Consider the following 18,205-nt stretch of genomic DNA (forward strand, 5'->3'; position numbering starts at 1 on the left):
CGACGGACATCGTGTCGGACCGGGGACAACAGTTCGTGTCCAAGGTATGGAAACGTTTCTGTCGGTCCCTAGGGGCGTCGGCGAGCCTGTCGTCTGGATACCATCCCCAGACCAATGGACAGACGGAGAGGAAGAACCAGGACCTGGAGGCGGCCCTCCGGTGCGTGTGCCTCCCCAACCCGGCGCCGTGGGCCCTACACCTACCCTGGGTGGAGTACGCCCACAACTCCCTGGTCTCCGCAGCCACAGGTCGGTCCCCATTCATGTCCGCCTGTGGCTATCAGCCGCCCTTGTTGGGCCAGGTGGAGGTCCCGTCTATTGAACATCACCTCAGACGGGCCCACAGAGTCTGGAAGGAGACCAAGGACGCCCTGACACGCACCGCATCCCGGTGGCGGACCGTCATCGGTGACAGGCACCCAGCTACCAGGTCGGGCAGGAGGTTTGGCTGTCCACGAGGGACCTTCGGCGAGCAGGGTCTTCAGCCAAACTGGGCCCACGCTTCACGGGTCCCTTCCCCATCGAGGCCATCCTCAGCCCGGTCTCGGTGAGGCTCCGGCTGCCACCCACCATGCGGATCCACCCCGTATTCCATGTTTCCCTCCTCAAGCCAGTGGAAACCAGCTCCTTAGCCCCCACGCCCATCCCCCCACCTCCCCCCCGGATGTTGGACAACGGACCGGTCTACATCGTGCGGGAGATACTGGACTCCAGGCGCATGGGAAGGGGAGTGCAGTACCTGGTCGACTGGGAGGGCTATGGACCGGAGGAACGACAGTGGGTCCCACGTGCCTGGATCCTCGACCCGTCTCTCATGCGGGCGTTCCATGCGGCTCACCCATCCAAACCTGGTGGGCCACCAAGAGGCGTCCGTTGAGGGGGGGGGGGGGGCACTGTCACATCTCGTGGCCGTCCTGGGCGCGCCCCGCCCCTGCTGTCACCTCCTCCGCTGCTCCCTGGAGACGACCCCTCCCATCATCACTCACCTGGGTTCCCACAGCTGTTTGTCATTCCTTTGATTGTGCCTTCTGACTATATTTGCCGATCGCACACTTCCGTCTCCGTCGGAGTATTCTGAAAGCCACCCTTGCTACTGCCTTGCCGTCAGGTCTGCCTTTATCTATCAAAGTCACTTACCTCATCCTGCTGTAATCTTTGCATGCGTGTCCCAGTAAAGACTTTTTTCCTGAGTATCTGTCTCGCCGTGTATTTTGGATCCTACCGCCCCGCTTTCCTTCGTCACTCGAGCCCTACCCTCGAGCCTCAAGTGACGTGACAGTCTCACCACGGTTTTATACACTTTTCCTTTCATCCTAGCTGAAACCCTTCTATCACACATCACACCTGACATTTTTCTCCAGCCGCTCCAAATACAATATAGAAAATACCGCTATGTGGCGTATCGGAATTTCGTACGGATTTGCTGGGTGTACCTGGGGCGTTCGGTTAGGGTTCCACTGCCACCATGCGCTGATGGAAAAATTCGGGAAACCTTCACATCATCAGAATATTGTGGATTCAAATATCCCGAACTCTCGCCTATCTAGTCATGCTAATGAATTGATTCAAATCCTGATACGACCATTTTGTGCATTGTATTGATGTCAAGGAAATTAAAACAAACATATGTACATGTGTTTTGTTCCTTTATTTACATTGTTTATCCAATAAACAATGCAAAGCAATAAATTAAGGATAGAGATGGCAACGTATTAACAGGTGCCAGTAGTGTGATGGCAAGATGGAAAGTACTTTGGAGAATTGATGAATGAGGAAAGTGAGAAGGAACAAAGAGTAGAAGACGTGTTGTGGACCAAGACGTAGCAAAACATTAGCAAACATTAGCAAGGATGAAGTGAGGAAGGCGCTGAAGAGGATGAAGGGGGGAAAGGCACTCGGGCCTGATGATTTACCAATCGAGGTATGGCAGTGTCTTGAGAGGTGGCGGTGGTGTTCTTGACTGAGTTATTCAACAAGATCTTAGATGGTGAACAGATGCCTGAAGAATGTAGATGAAGTGTACTTGTGCCCATTTTTAAGAACAAAGGAGATGTGCAGAGTTGTACTAACGACAGAGGAATAAAGTTGATGAGCCAAACAATGAAACTCTGGGAAAGAGTAGTCGAAGCTAGACTAAGAGCAGAAGTGAACATTTGTGAGCAGCAGTATGGCTTCATGCCAAAAAAGAGTACGGTAGATGCAGTGTTTGCTTTAAGAATGCTGATAGAGAAGTACAGAGAAGGTCAGAAGGAATTGCATTGTGTCTTTGTAGATCTGGAAAAAGCGTATGACAGGGTGCCCAGAGAAGAGCTGTGGTATTGCATGAGGAAGTCTGGAGTGACGGAAAAGTATGTCAGAGCGGTGCAAGACATGTATCATGACTGTAGGACAGTTGTGAGGTGTGCTGTTGGTGTGACAAAGGAATTCAATTTGGAGGTGGGACTCCACCAGGGGTCAGCTCTGAGCCCCTTATTTGCTATCTATCTATCTATCTATCTATCTATCTATCTATCTATCTATCTATCTATCTATCTATCTATCTATCTATCTATCTATCTATCTATCTATCTATCTATCTATCTATCTATCTATCTATCTATCTATCTATCTATCTATCTATCTATCTATCTATCTATCTATCTATCTCTTTTGTTAGGTTAAAATAACACAACCTAATAGGAGCATGAACAGTTTCTTTTGAACAATTATAAAGGTAATTAAATATTTATTGCACAACGTAAACAATCCATTGGCTTGTTCTTTGCGAGAGGCATGACCAAAAAAGCCGGCAAGTTACTAAGAGATGGTTTATTCCTAACAATTTTATCTAATACAGAAATCTGGGTCTGAGCTCTTTATTAACAGTAAACAAGTTCATTGCGTGTCTGATGGCCATCAATGGCATCTTGTTTGTTTGGCCGGTCCATGCTTGCACACAGTGGTTGAGGTGGTGTTGGGACATCCTTGTTCACATCATCTGTGCCATCCGCCGAACACCGTTGAATAACTCGACCCATCAGGATGTCGATGTATCCTGCAAGTTCCACAAAAAAAAAAAAAAATGTCAGCATACAGGCCATGATATGTTTGGTCATAATTTTCTGATTTTAAAATGGATCTAAAATGTAAACGTACTGTAAGTTGCAGCACTTCCAACTTTCTTCACCACGTGGCCCCCTTTCTTGTACTTTGGGAAGTGAATGGAGTACCTAAGCTGACCTCCCTTGGTTTTTGCCTGGGTATTTGTGCTGTTGTCGTTGTAATGAAGTGGTGCCAGTTGTAGCCTGTGATAGTATAGTGAGGTAAAGGAAGAACACAATACTAGTAGATGTGATCCTAATATGTGAGGTACCAATTGTATAATGTGTATTGGTATGTTTTCCCTGAATCAAAGTGATTAATAAGGACATGCTGCATGTACTTTGCATGTGAAATTATAACCAATATAAAAATATGAAACACAGGGGGAAAAGTGTGGGAATCTCACCTGCAGTTAATTCCTGCGTAGGAGAAAATATACATCTTGGGCGGAAAACGTGTGACGAGACTATGAAAGGACTCTATCGTGGATGTCTGGTGTTGGCCAGAGAGCTTGGCAATGTGTCTGGTGTTGACCAGGTTTTCCAACTTGATGGCTGCCAGAGAATCTGTTTTTTTATATAAACAGGAAAAATATGGTGGAAATCAAGAAACATCTTTACAGAATCAAAATTATATTTGTAGTTTTCATCTTGCATTACAAACAGTTAACCGAAATGAATCCTAATTAAATAACTTCAAACCTTCTATATCACTACACACAGTAAACTTATCACAATTACTTACCAGGTGCATGATTCTCATTATTATTTATTATGCAAATGTTATGTGTTGTTACCTCTAGATTTTCCTATAACATGAGCCTGAATCCTTTTGTTGCATGCCTGTTTTGGCTTTGCTTGGCAGGCAAAATCTTTTGACTGAAACAAAAATAAATGTATGCATTAATATCATGCAAGCTGAGATACAAAATCCTAGAATGGACTTATTAATCAATATCAATATGACCCAGCATATCAAGTGAATATTATTTGCATGATTTGAACAATATTTTTAAGCTTGTAATAGCTATTGATTGTGTAAAAACTAAGCTAATATTATTGTACCCACCTGAGCCACCTCTGGTTCAGTAGTTGGCTGATCCAGTACTAGATCTTGTTCAGGAACCGCTGCCATTGATGTAGTAGCTTCGTATTCTGCCATAGCTTCAGCAACAATCTGCAGGTATCAAATATTTCAAGGAATCAATTGCATGAGGAAACAATTGAGACTTGTGAATCAGATATGAGTGGCACATGGGTAGGGTTGTACTACCGGCATAACATCTTGTCTCCTTATAATAATAATAGTAGTAATAATAATACATTTCATTTATAAGCGCCTTTCAAAACTCTCAAGGACACTTTACTGTCACAAGACGCGATGTCCAGGTCATCATATCAATGTTACGAAACGGGCTACTGGTAACAATATTATTGTATCCAACGGAGCGAACGAACATATTTCATGGTTCTGCATTACGAACTTATTACGGTTTTACCATGATTATATTTGGCTCACGATTGGATTCACGACATACAGTATATGAAAATAGCATAGCATATAAATTAGCATATATGAAGCTCCGTGAAGTGCTTTGCGATCGATTAACATTACTAGACTGTAGGCCTAGAACTACAAATTCAAACTATCTGTATGTATCTAGGTTAAAGCACATTTTAGAATTATAGATTAGATTAATACACCCTGGACCTCTCCCGTTTGGCAAACGCTGTGCGGGGCCTTTTGGTTGAGGACGGCGCACCTTCTCAATGTGTTGTTGAGGACGCTTTCCTTTCGACTATTGTGGGGATTGCTCCGGCTTTTAACCGGTGTTTGAACCTAACATTCAGTCCAAACTTTGTCATATTGGATTCCTGTATTTCGAAACAATCTTGTTCAAAATGAGCGCTACAAACAACTGAATACTTCTTGGCCTTCCACCCTCCTCTGGTTCGTTGGAATTGTCTTTCACATTCCACCCAGATGGCTGGTTTGTCCGCTGGAAATCTGTATATGTGACGGGTGTCACAACTGTGACTGTCTTCGTCTCCACGATGCTGCCGTCTTAATGAGACCAGACGCGTGAATGTGTCTTTTTATTTCTTTTATTTCTGCAACACAGTATGGCATAAGGGATGGATGAAGTCGCATGGGTTTCGTCTTGTGATTAACTGCAACACAGTATGGCAGAAGGGATGGGTGAAGTCGCATGGGTTTCGTCTTGTGATTAACTGCGCAATAGAAAAGCACTATGAAGCACATGTGCTCCAAAGTTCCACTCGACAAAACGTGAAGTAAATAATGACACAAAAAGTAATCTGGACTCGAAATGAATAAGGGAACTAATTAGATAACACTAGACAGTATAAAAGGGGAAACAAAATAAGATATTGTCATGAAAATGCGCGTTAATCGAGACATAATTATAATAATCTAAGTGCACAACTCCGTTACATACACCCCCCTTAAATTATGCAGAAGTGAGGCAACATACACACGGAAGCCAACAGAAAGGCCATCAGGCAAAATAGACAAGGTTATCGAGCGAAGAAGGATGTACAAGAATGCTGTCTAATTATGTCAGTCATCTGACCAACTACGTCAGGTGACTGGAGTAAAGGATCTGTGTCGCCGGTGTGTCAGGGTCTGTGCGCTCGTCGGAGATGCACTGCACTGGGTCTGGGAAGGAACGCTGTCCCCACTAACATAAGTGGCCTCAGCTCGCACCTCCCCATTCCCCTCTGTACAAACTACATCACTCTGCATAGCACTACATAACTGTGACAGACTGGAGAAAGGGATCAGTTGCCGGTATATCAGTTGTCTGTGCGCTCATCGTCGATGCACTGCACTGGGTCTGGGAAGGAACTCTGTCCCCACTAACATAAGTGGCCTCAGCTTGAACCTGCCCATTCCCCTCTGTACAAACTACACCACTCTGGATTGCACTACACAACTGTTACACATTTGGGAAGCCTCTACCTCTACCAACACACTCATTCAAAGGTGTGCTACTTGTTACTTGTAAGGAGCTCATTCTTAGACTTAACACACAAAAACATGTACAAGAAAAAAAGCACACTAATTGCAAAACAGCAGGTAGACAATTAACACTCTACATGTATTTCCAAAACGGGGGTCGACACACCGTCCACCGAGTGATGGGACTGCACAGCGTCTTCATTGTGCAGCATCGCGGTCCCGGTCCGAAGTGGAGAGTCACTTGTGATCCGGGTCACGGCACCAATGTGACGGGTGTCACAACAGTGACTGTCTTCATCTCCACGATGCTGCCGTCTTAATGAGACCAGACGCGTGAATGTGTCTTTTTATTTCTTTTATTTCTGCAACACAGTATGGCAGAAGGGATGGGTGAAGTCGCATGGGTTTCGTCTTGTGATTAACTGCAACACAGTATGGCAGAAGGGATGGGTGAAGTCGCATGGGTTTTGTCTTGTGATTAACTGCGCAATAGAAAAGCACTATGAAGCGCATGTGCTTCAAAGTTCCACTCGACAAAACGTGAAGTAAATGACACAAAAAGTAATCTGGACTCGAAATGAATAAGGGAACTAATTAGATAACACTAGACAGTATAAAAGGGGAAACAAAATAAGATATGGTCATGAAAATGCGCGTTAATCGAGACCAACAGAAAATTGCGATTCACCCTGATTCTCCTCGAGATTGTTCTGGAAACTATGGGCGGGACATGGTGCCACACTGTGCGGCGTTGCGTCACTTCCTTCATAATTTAATAATCTAAGTGCACAACTCCGTTACATATAAACTTATTTATACCATTCTGATGCGTGTTACCGCAATTAGCTGCCACACAACGATTCACCATTGAGTTATTTATGTAGTTTTCCTTCTAATTTCGCGATGAAAATGGATATGTGGCGTCACCGGTGCGCACCGAAGCTGTAATGTCTTTCAATTCCTTGAAAAGCAGCTGTCGTGGGACAGAGAGAATCAGACTCATCTCGGACTCAGACCCAGACAGACACACAGTTCGCAGAGACCTGCTCAGCATCGCACGGAGTTTCACAGCACGACTTGCTCGACTCCACGCCACGATCAAGCTCTGCGCGTCACCTGCCTCGGAGATCTGACAATGAACCTACTTACAAATAAAGAGAAACATCAAACTCTTTATTGGCGAGCCAGCCAGGAGGATTTTTTTCCCTCCTCCTCAGCCCAATAAACTCTCCAAATGGAAAGAACCAGATTTCCCAGCCCCCAGTGAAGCCGGCATCTTCACAGCAAGACCCCTCGAGCCGAGCTCCCGATGGACCGCCACCACCCGTGTGCGCCCCGACCCCACCGTGAAACCTGCCGCATCCTGATGGCCGACACCGTCCAATTCGCGTGGCGACTCTGCAACTAGCTGCATCGTTTATGTCCACGATCGGACTTTGGGAAGACGCATCATGGCCGACTCGGCCACCGACGTCAGCGTGCTTCCTCAGCGTCCTGCAGAGCGCCATGGCAGTGCAATCAACGCCACCGTCGCTGATGACCGGCCTGTCCGTGCCCGGCAGCATGACCAACCCCACGCTCCTTCGTCCTCACACTCCCTCATCGATTCCCCGACTCGACCGACCCCAGGTGAACGACTCCGCGGTGAGAAGACCTTCCGGAATCAACTAGACGGCCGCGAGGAAAGTTTCCATTGATCGATTCCAACTGGCAGTCGTAGAGCACACGTTGCGCGTGCTCCTGTACAACGACTTCAGGCACCACCAAAACTTCCTCGGCTACCTCCCCACCGACGCCTGCCATGCCCGGTGATCGACCGTCATCGTGCCTGGCCTCGTCATCGTGCCTGGCCTCTCCGTGTCGCTGTTGTTTCTTTTCCCTTCATCACCTTCAGATCCAGGAGGGGAGCCCTGTGGCGTCACCGGTGCGCACCGAAGCTGTAATGTCTTTCAATTCCTTGATCTCCTTGATGTGCGTCTCACCCTGACGCATATCACACGCCTGAAAATGGTATAAAAGCAGCTGTCGTGGGACAGAGAGAATCAGACTCATCTCGGACTCAGACCCAGACAGACACACAGCTCGCAGAGACCTGCTCAGCATCGCACGGCGTTTCACAGCACGACTTGCTCGACTCCACGCCACGATTAAGCTCTCCGCGTCACCTGCCTGGGAGATCTGACAATGAACCTACTTACAAATAAAGAGAAACATCAAACTCTTTAGATCAACACAATGTTTTCAGACGAAAAAAAAGTACCCAAAATGCACTGTGTGTCGCTTTCTCGGTCAAGGGCGTTCCTTACGTGGCGTCACTTCCGGTATCGGCATCAACTCGAAAACAAGACTTCCTGAATATTAACCGCAAGTCTTAAAACGTAAAATATAGATATTTGCCATGGAATATTTTGTAAAATACGTTCAGTAAAAGTCATTTGAAGTGATTTTACAAATTATGGACACAACTTGTCCGGAGACGTCGGACAAGGACAACCGACGTCTCCGGACAAGTCGTGTCCATGTCATGATGCCAAAAGAAATGTTAAATAATTTTGTGTTTTCTGGATTTTGGATGGACCTTTAAAACCAGACTGAGCCAGTCACTTCGAGGAGGAAGAAGAGGGAGAAAAGACAGCCTGGAGAGCAGTGTTACCTGTGGTCTGCCGAAAACTGATATCAACCACAACTTCAATTAAAGAAAACTCACAATACCCTTCCTGCATCTGGCTGAGTGAACTTTTATCATCTTTCCACCTGTTTGCTGTTTCGCCGCACGACAGTCCATAATTTGTAAAATGGCTTCAAATGACTTCTACTGGGCGTATTTTAACAAGATTCCACCGCATATAGCTACTTTAAAACTTGCGCTGAACATTCAGGAAGTCTTGATTTTGAGTTGGTGACGAGTCCTCATGTGACGTCAGAAAAGGACCGCCTCCTGAGCGTAAAAAAGACGCATTGTAGTGTCTTTCCATCACGTCAATGTATTTTGACACGGAAGGACTTCTTTAATCGATGGCAAACATGTATGCTTTCCTCTTGAAAACTATTTGAATCATATTCATAACTGGATGTGTAACAAGAAAGCATATTATCCGAATCTGAAGCCCTTGCTTTTATTCTCCAGCAATGCAAGACTTCTTGGCGTGACGTCACGAACTGGGGGCGGGACTTTCTGAAAATGCCCAATTCGCAGCTCAATTTTTTGCAGATTTTGGGCACTTTAATTCATTTTTATTGGTGTTTTGCATTTGACTAAAAATATCATACTGCGTGTTTTGGGTAATTTAGATGCTTTAAAACATTTTTCTGATGTCAGTAAAAAAAAAAAAAAGTGACGTCGGTTGCCCTTCTATCCTTTTATATCTACTATCTATATCTATATATCTATATATATCTATATACTATCCTTTTACAAAACATTCATGAAACACCTCATATTTCCTTAGACTAATGTGCAATTTACTTTTATCATTCACAAATATGCATTGCAACTGATCCCACTGATTGTACAAAGGCACAAAACTTTAATTGGTACTGAAAAATAGAGTAATGCACTTTAAGATTAAATGAGACTTTTAAAGAAAGGGAATTTTTAAACCACTTACACATACGCATATAAAATCTAAATGTAATCCCTGCCTTACAAACTAAGAAGAGTGATTTTAAATGTGTAATGAAGAAAGTCTTCACCTGTCCTGTAAATCTGTAAACTTCGTACATGAAACATACATACACATACAATACATACTGAAAATTTATGGAGTTGTATGAACAGTAGAATTCCATCAAAGAACTTTTGTTTTGAAGCTGCTGACTAACATTAAAGTGTGGTATGGCAGGCTGTGGGTAATGTTGCTGTCGCTGAGAAGTTTGTCAAACTGACGATGGTTCAGACCTCTGGACCGGATGAAATTTACAGTGCGAACAACCACCTCCATGACGTGGTCCATTTGCAGCGACTTGCAACACAATGCCTCCTGGTGCAGAATACAGTAAAATGTACAGAAACGATCTCCTCCATTAAGGGCTTCTACTTTGTCTTTGAACTTTGTCGCGACACCTGCTTTCTTTCCGACCATGGATGACGCGCCGTCTGTAGCCAGGCTGACAGCGCGGGACCAGTCCACTCCAACTCTGTCCAATACAGCAACGACAGAGCCAAAAATGTCCTCGGCTGTTATGGTGTCCATCATTGGGACCAACTCAAGAAACTCTTCAGTAACAATATGAGCAAATCGTATTTGCATGTTCTACTAGTGATGCCTGGCTTTAGATCAAAGGAGCATGCGCGCTGCTGCAAGTCAGTCTGATGACAGCCTACGAGAGCCACACATGTCAATTGCCTTCTCCCTCCAACCAACACAGCCGTCCTAATAAAGAACCTCAACTCTATCCAGAAGTTGTATCATTTACCGAACCCGCTTACACAAAGCAACACATGGTGTCAGAATTGGTCTGGAAGACAAGAAGACGATAAAAGGACTTGGAACGGAAGATTCCACGGAGGAAAGACATTGAGCACAACCCCCAGCAGAAAACGGCAAAATTGGAAGCTTTACGTCCACCCACAGCTCTGCAGCTAACAGGTAACGTGGCTGAAAATTGGAAGAGATTTAAGCAACATTTTGAACTGTATTTGTCTGCAATTGGAGCTGATGAAAGCTATTCAAAGATGAAAGCATCCATGTTTTTGCACGTTGTGGGAGAGGAAGCTCTAGAGGTTTACAATAACTTCACATTTGATGCTGAGGATGACAAGATGAAGCTTTCAAAAATAATGGAAAAGTTTGAAGCTTACTGCATTCCGAAACGCAATGTGACGTTTGAAAGGCACAGATTCTTCACGTGTACAAACAGCTGCAGAAACAATTGACAAATATGCAAATGAGCTGAGAAACAGATCAAAGACATGTGAGTTCGGTGGATTAACAGAATCACTGGTCAAAGACAGAATAGTGTGTGGCATTACAGATAATAAACTGAGAGAAAGGCTACTCAGAGAATCAGATCTGGACCTGGAAAAAGCCTTAGCACTGTGTAGAGCCGCTGAGACTGTTAAGTCACAGGCTAAAGAGTTGCTAAATGATGCTAGCTGCAACGTGGCTACAGTGGAAAGAAATGCACACAGATTCAACAAAAACAAGACTCCTGAGATGAAAGCAAGAGTGAGACAACCCAACAAAAATAGGATATTCAAACAAAAATGTACTTGTGGTACGCAACATCCGCCAAAGCAATGTCCAGCATATGGGTGTCACATCTCGTCGCCGCCCGGGGCGCGCCCCGCCCCTCCTGTCACCTCCTCCGCTGCTCCATGGAGACGGCCCCTCCCATCATCACGCACCTGGGTTCCCACAGCTGGTTGTCATTGTCACATCTCGTTGCCATCCTGGGCGCGCCCCGCCCCTCCTGTCACCTCCTCCGCCAATCATGGGAGACGGCCCCTCCAATCATCATTCACCTGGGTTCCCACAGCTGATTGTCATTCACTGATTGTGCCTTCTGTCTATATCTGCCTATCGCTCACTACCGTTCTCCGTCGGAGTATTTTTGGATGTCGCCGTCACCACTACCGTGTTACCAGGTCAGGTCCATTGTTAGTTCCTCCACGCTTCCCTGTTTGTTATTTTTGATGCATGTTTCAGTAAAGACTCTTGCTCCTTCCAAGCCTGTCACGCCGTGTATTTCGGGTCCTTCCCCTTCGCCAAACCCCGTCGCTCGAGTCCTGCCTTTTTCGCACTCGAGCGTCGTCACAGTCATTCCCTTGATTGTGCCTTCTGACTATATTTACCGATCGTGCAATACCGTCTTTGTCGGAGTATTCTGAAAGCCACCATTACTACTTCCATGCCGTCAGGTCTGCCGTCACCGATCTCTCACTTACCTCTCCCTGCTGTTATTTTTGCATGCGTGCCTCAGTAAAGACTTTTTGTTCACGAGTATCTGTCTCGCCGTGTATTTTGGATCCAACCTCCCCGCTTTCCTTTCGTCACTCGTGCCCTGCCCTCAAGCCTCGAGTGCCGTGACAATGGGAAAATATGTAAAAACTACGATAAAGCAAATCACTATGCTCGTTGCTGCAGGAACCAAGAAATCAAAGGCAAGATAGATGCAGTAGATGATCATTATGATGTGGAGGAACTTTATGTGAATGCTGTAAAAGATGAAAGAGAAGAAAGAGATTGGATCACTACGCTGAAAGTGAACATTTATCTAAAATTCAAATTGGATACTGGACCCAATGTGAATGTCATTTCAGAGACTGATTTCATGAAGATCAGACCGAGACCAAAAATACATAAAGCGAACATGAAAGTAACAGCTTATGCGGGTGCAGTCATACCAATGAAAGGAAAATGCATTGTGAATGTGACACATAAAGGCCAATTACAGAAGCTATCTTTCATTATAGTTCCAAGGGATGTGCATGGTCGACTAGGATTCAGAATCAGAAAACCTTTATTCATCCCACAATGGGGAAATTTGCAGTCCACAGCAGCAATTGAAAAGGGGTGGGGGTGAAAGGATAGAAAACAAGATATTCTAAGCATAACAAAATAAGAATGTCAACTGTATACTGTGCAAATGTAAATGTGCAAAACCGTTCCATAAAAAGCTGTACATAGTGCAAGAATAAGAAATGCATTTTGATATATTGCATCGACCCATATTTACAAATGTCCATTTTTTTTGTTTTTTTCACATGTGATCATTGAGAGTTGCAAAGCTTGACAGCAGTCGGTAGGTTCTTGCAGCGCGCGTGTAATAGTCTCTGGCTGAAGGAGCTACCCAGTGCTGTCAGGGTGGGCAGGAGGGGGTGGGAGGGGCTGTCCATCATAGCCTTTAGTTTAGCTAGCGTCCGTCTGTTGCCCACCTCCTCCAGAGAGGCCAGCGAGCAGCCCAGGACAGAACTTGCCCTCTTGACAAGGTGCTCCAGTCTTTTCCTGTCCCGGGTGGTGATGCTGCCTGACTAGCAGACAATTCCATAGTGGATGGCTGGAGCCACCACAGAGTCATAGAAAGTCTTAAGGAGTGACCTCTGAACTCCAAAAGACCTCAGTTTCCTGAGTAGGAAGAGGCGACTCTGTCCCTTTTTAATTAGGGCATCCGTGTTTGTAGACCAGTCCAGTTTATTGTTGAGAGTAACACCCAGCGACTTGTAGGAGGTCACCCTCTCAATGTCCGAACCCTGGATGTTCAACGGTGCAGGTGAGGATTGTTTCCTGCAGAAATCCACCACCAGCTCCTTGGTTTTCCCGGTGTTGATCTGGAGGTGATTCTGCTGGCACCAGTCCACAAAGTCCGTTGTCAGTCCCCTGTACTCCCTATCGTCTCCCTCTGTAATGAGGCCGACAATAGCTGAGTCGTCAGAGAACTTCTGAAGGTGGCAGGTTGGGGTGTTGAAGTCCGAGGTGTAGAGGGTGAACAGGAATGGAGCCAGGACTGTCCCCTGCAGCACTCCGGTGCTGCAGAGAAGCCTGTCCGACTCACAGTTCTTTACCCTCACGTACTGTGGCCTGTTTGTGAGGTAATCTGTAATCCACTGTGCAAATGTAAATGGATGTGAGGTGCTGGTGTCCTTCCTTCTTATCGCGGGCTCCTCAAGCCATGTATCCATCCAGCCGCAGACTGTCAAACAGCACCGACCTTCCACTGAACAAGGCGGGGCTGTGAAGATGCTGCCCATTACAGGCGCAAAAAAGCACAATGGCCCTAGAGCTGTCCAGCGATGACAGTCGAATGGCACCGACATTCCTCCGATTCAAAAACAGTACTGGCATATTCATGCTGCCGAAAAGGCGCAACCGCTCAGCACAGTCTCCTCCTTGATGAATGTCCTGGTCAAAAATGCTGAAAAACAATCCGTATCCATTCCACACGACGCACAACAACACAAAGTGACAAAAGAAAACACAAAAACAAGACAAAAACAACAACAAAAGCAAGGCTCATTAGAGCACTTGCTGACGGCTGCCGACTCGGGCGCCATCTTGGACTCCTTTTCCAAAATGCATTTTGATATATTGCATCGACCCATATTTACAAATGTCCATTTTTTTGTTTTTTTCACATGTGATCATTGAGAGTTGCAAAGCTTGACAGCAGTCGGTAAGTTCATGCAGCGCGGGTGTAATAGTCTCTGGCTGAAGGAGCTACCCAGTGCTGTCAGGGTGGGCAGGAGGGGGTGGCAGGGGCTGTCCATCATAGCCTTTAGTTTAGCTAGCGTCCGTCTGTTGCCCACCTCCTCCAGAGAGTCCAGCGAGCAGCCCAGGACAGAACTTGCCCTCTTGACAAGGCGCTCCAGTCTTTTCCTGTCCCGGGTGGTGATGCTGCCTGACTAGTAGACAATTCCATAGTGGATGGCTGGAGCCACCACAGAGTCATAGAAAGTCTTAAGGAGTGACCCCTGAACTCCAAAAGACCTCAGTTTCCTGAGTAGGAAGAGGCGACTCTGTCCCTTTTTGATTAGGGCATCCGTGTTTGTAGACCAGTCCAGTTTATTGTTGAGAGTAACACCCAGGTACTTGTAGGAGGTCACCCTCTCAATGTCCGAACCCTGGATGTTCAACGGTGCAGGTGAGGATTGTTTCCTGCAGAAACCCACCACCAGCTCCTTGGTTTTCCCGGTGTTGATCTGGAGGTGATTCTGCTGGCACCAGTCCACAAAGTCCGTTGTCAGTCCCCTGTACTCCCTATCGTCTCCCTCTGTAATGAGGCCGACAATAGCTGAGTCGTCAGAGAACTTCTGAAGGTGGCAGGTTGGGGTGTTGAAGTCCGAGGTGTAGAGGGTGAACAGGAATGGAGCCAGGACTGTCCCCTGCGGCGCTCCGGTGCTGCAGAGAAGCCTGTCCGACTCACAGTTCTTTACCCTCACGTACTGTGGCCTGTTTGTGAGGTAATCTGTAATCCAGGATGTGAGGTGCTGGTGTGGCATCCTCCACACCGATGCTAGGCTGGTAGGCAAACTGTGGCGGGTCCAGCGATGAGCTTGCCAGCGGTCGCAGGTGGGCGAGGACGAGTCACTCCAGCATCTTCATCAGGTGAGATGTCAGCGGCACCGGTCTGTAGCTGTTGAGCTCCTTTGGGTTGGCAATCTTGGGCACTGGGACCAGGCATGACGTTTTCCACAGCTGTGGAACTCTGCCCAGCTTCGGGCTCAGGTTGAACAAGTGCTGGACAATGACACACAGTTGGTCGGAGCAGGTCTTAAGGAGTGAGGAACTGATGTCATCCGGACCTGCTGCTTTCCTCACTTCCATCCTCCTCAGTTGGTTCCTCACCTGCGCAGTTGTGACAGACAGGTAGGAACCGGGAGGCAGAGTGGCGGCTGAGGGTGTGGCAACGGTTGGGAGGGCAGTTGTTGGTTGCGGGAAGCTGGTCGTGAGAAGGGGCAGGGAGGGTAGGCCACAGTGAGAGTTGGTGCAGGAGCAGCTACAGGTGAAGTTGACGGTGGGCCGGGGGCGACAGGCGTCTTGTCAAACCGATTGAAAAAGCGGTTGAGTTCATCTGCCCAGTACTTGTCTTTTCCGTTCAATGTCACTGGGCTTTTGTGGCCTGAGATGTTTTTCAGGTCCTTCCAGACACCAGCGACATTGCTGGCTTGCAGCTGCTCCTCCATTTTCATCCTGTAGGCCTTCTTTCCCTCTCTGATCTTCCTCCTCAGTTGGATCTGCACGGACTTCAGTTCCTCTCTGTTGCCCGACACAAAAGCCCTTTTCTTTTCTTTTCTTTCAGGAGGGCTTTTATGTCAGGCTTAATCCATGGTTTGTTGTTGGAAAAACACCGCACAGTCCTGGTGGGTACGGTGTTTTGTTCAAAAAGTTTATGTAGTCTGTGATGGTGTCTGTGAGTGAATCAATGTCCTCCCCATGGATTTCAGTGAAGAGCTCCCACCTGGTTGACTCAAAACAGTCCCACAGAGCTTCTCCAGCTTCTGTGGACCATCTTCTGACCGTGCGGGTTACAACTGGTTGCCTCTGGACAAGGGAATTGTACACAGGCTGGAGATAAACCCTCTTCCGAGAGGGGGGAGGGGGGAGGGATTGTATGCATCCTTGGCATTTGACTAAAATAGGTCCAATATGTTATTGTCTGTGGTGGCACAAGTTATATACTGTGTGAATGTTGGGAGGTTGGATTCCAGGGAAACATGATTGAAATCCCCTGAGATGATGAACAAGGCGTTGGGGGACTGGGTTTGCAGCTTGTTTACAACAGTCATGAGGGCATCGGAGGCAGCGCCGCCATTTGCCGTAGTGGGAATGTACGCCGTCACGGCTATGATGTGTGAGAATTCCCTCGGCAGGTAATGCGGCCGGAGGCTAACGGCTAGCAGCTCGATGTCGTGAGTGCAGAGTTTTTCCTTGACCGTGATGTGCCCAGGGTTGCACCATTTGTCGTTCACAAATACAGCAATCCCCCCTCCTTTCTGCTTACCGCTGCCTTCATTTCTGTCCGCTTGTACGAGTTGGAAACCCTCCAACTCTGCGTGGGCGTCCGGAGTGATTGCCGATAGCCATGTCTCTGTGACGAGTATCAAGCTGGCTTCCCGGTACTCCCTCTGGTGCCGCGTTAGCGCCGCCAGCTCGTCCATTTTATTCAGGAGCGATCTCACATTCCCCATGATGACGGACGGGAGAACGTGTCGATATTTCCTAGTTCTTTTGCGGTGATCTTTCCCGGCCCGACATTCTTGTTTCCTCCTCTTCAGTTCGTCGGGGATGTCCGGTGCGGCGGCCGACAGTCCGCTATTAGCCCGCCATGCTAGTAGCTGGTCTCGACTGTAAACAATGGGATTCTAAGTGCGAGTGGTTTCCCCGTTAACAGGACCGGTGAAAAAGTAAAAAATAACGGCAATGAGCAAAAGAGAAGATGCCCATCTCCTTTCCGTAGGTTTAGGGAACGAAATTAGACAAAGCAAAAACGGAAAAGTAAATAAATGAAAAAGTAGACAAGAAAAGGAAAGAGCTGCTGTGGAGGCAGCCACACAGGGGGCCGCCATCTTTCATCATACGAACGTCAAATTTATGAGAATTAAGCCTTATAATAAGCACTATTTTCATAATACACACCCACCACGGCCGGTCCATCAAGCACACGACCTACGGATCTGGCGGAGTGATCTTCGGCGGAAGCACACGACCGAACAGCGCTCCAGCCGGCACTACTTTCCACACCCCCTCTCATTGAATGCACACGTCGATCGCCTACTTGGAGCTTTTTGCTGATAATTTTACTATTATGGGACCGGAAAATTAACACCACAGGCTCGTGTTCAGCCTCAGTTCAAATGTGGTGCGTTACTATGAATAAATTGAAGAAACTACCAGCCGTACACGTCTGCTCTGCTCTGTTTATTTGTCTTCCAAGACTTGGGGTGCGTTCATGTTCGAGAATAGCGCACAACTTCTTATGACTCTAGGCTGTTTGGAAAGCATTGTCTAACTGAATGAGCAGGGACAACACTTGCCAGGGACAAACTTGCAGGGACAAACACTTGCCAACGTTTCTGTGTTGCTACACTTGAACGCTACCCCGTCAAGATGCGATAGAAGTGATTGTGATTGGCTAAAAGGTAGTCATGTGTCATGGTAAGCCAATCAGAGCTAGTGTTTTCACACACACCGGAACAGCGTGTCAATAGTCACGCTACATTGTCCCGTGCGAGTTGACAGCTGGGGTGGGGCCGCCGCTCGCGACACTTCAATTTCATTTCATTTCAACGAGTCACTAACACCTCACCAGTGACATAATTACGACGAAAGGTCATCGCTGTGTCTTGTGCTGGCAAATTCAACAGTTTTTCTTTGCACGAGGTGATTGTTAGACGCGATCGCGTAAGTTTGTTGCTTTCCGGTTTCCGATCGCGAGTGTACCATTTTATTCGCCCCGCGCCCCTTTTTTTGTCGCATTTTATTCTGCGTCCGTGAAATCATCGGACTCGCGCCTTTTGTTGTAATAAAATCTCTGCCAGCACCTACGGGACTCGAATTGAATGCAGATGACATTGAGGAGCTTGTTGCTGACCATAATGAGGTCATCAACACAGAGAATTTCATTTGCCTTCAAGAGGACAAGCAGAAGCAGGCCATTCAGCAGTTGATGTGCAGGCTTTTATTGAACAGTTCCATCCAGAAAA

At 46.8% G+C, this 18,205-nt stretch overlaps 1 protein-coding gene across 1 annotated transcript; it reads right to left on the reverse strand.

Moving 5' to 3' along the window:
* Nucleotides 1–2,858: 2,858 nt before the first annotated feature.
* On the reverse strand, nucleotides 2,859–4,258 carry LOC148885999 (uncharacterized). Its single transcript, XM_089019358.1, has 5 exons — nucleotides 4,150–4,258; nucleotides 3,878–3,959; nucleotides 3,488–3,647; nucleotides 3,136–3,284; nucleotides 2,859–3,034 (listed from the first exon to the last, which is right to left on the reverse strand). The coding sequence occupies exons 1-5, from the start codon at nucleotides 4,240–4,242 to the stop codon at nucleotides 2,859–2,861; spliced, it is 660 nt and encodes a 219-aa protein (XP_088875484.1). The 5' UTR covers nucleotides 4,243–4,258.
* Nucleotides 4,259–18,205: the final 13,947 nt, after the last annotated feature.

This window comes from Hippocampus bargibanti, linkage group LG17 (assembly GCF_051943395.1).
Source record: "Hippocampus bargibanti isolate YZ-2025 linkage group LG17, ASM5194339v1, whole genome shotgun sequence".
Classification (NCBI taxonomy): domain Eukaryota; kingdom Metazoa; phylum Chordata; class Actinopteri; order Syngnathiformes; family Syngnathidae; genus Hippocampus; species Hippocampus bargibanti.

What these genes read in the sequence shown, in the direction of transcription:
- LOC148885999 (XM_089019358.1), bottom strand. Translation starts at nt 4,242, where the DNA reads ATGGCAGAATACGAAGCTACTACATCAATGGCAGCGGTTCCTGAACAA. An exon ending in CTGAACCAGAGGTGGCTCAG is followed by an intron (nt 3,960 to 4,149) that starts GTGGGTACAATA and finishes TTTTTGTTTCAG; the next exon opens with TCAAAAGATTTTGCCTGCCA. An exon ending in TGGAAGTGCTGCAACTTACA is followed by an intron (nt 3,035 to 3,135) that starts GTACGTTTACAT and finishes TGGAACTTGCAG; the next exon opens with GATACATCGACATCCTGATG.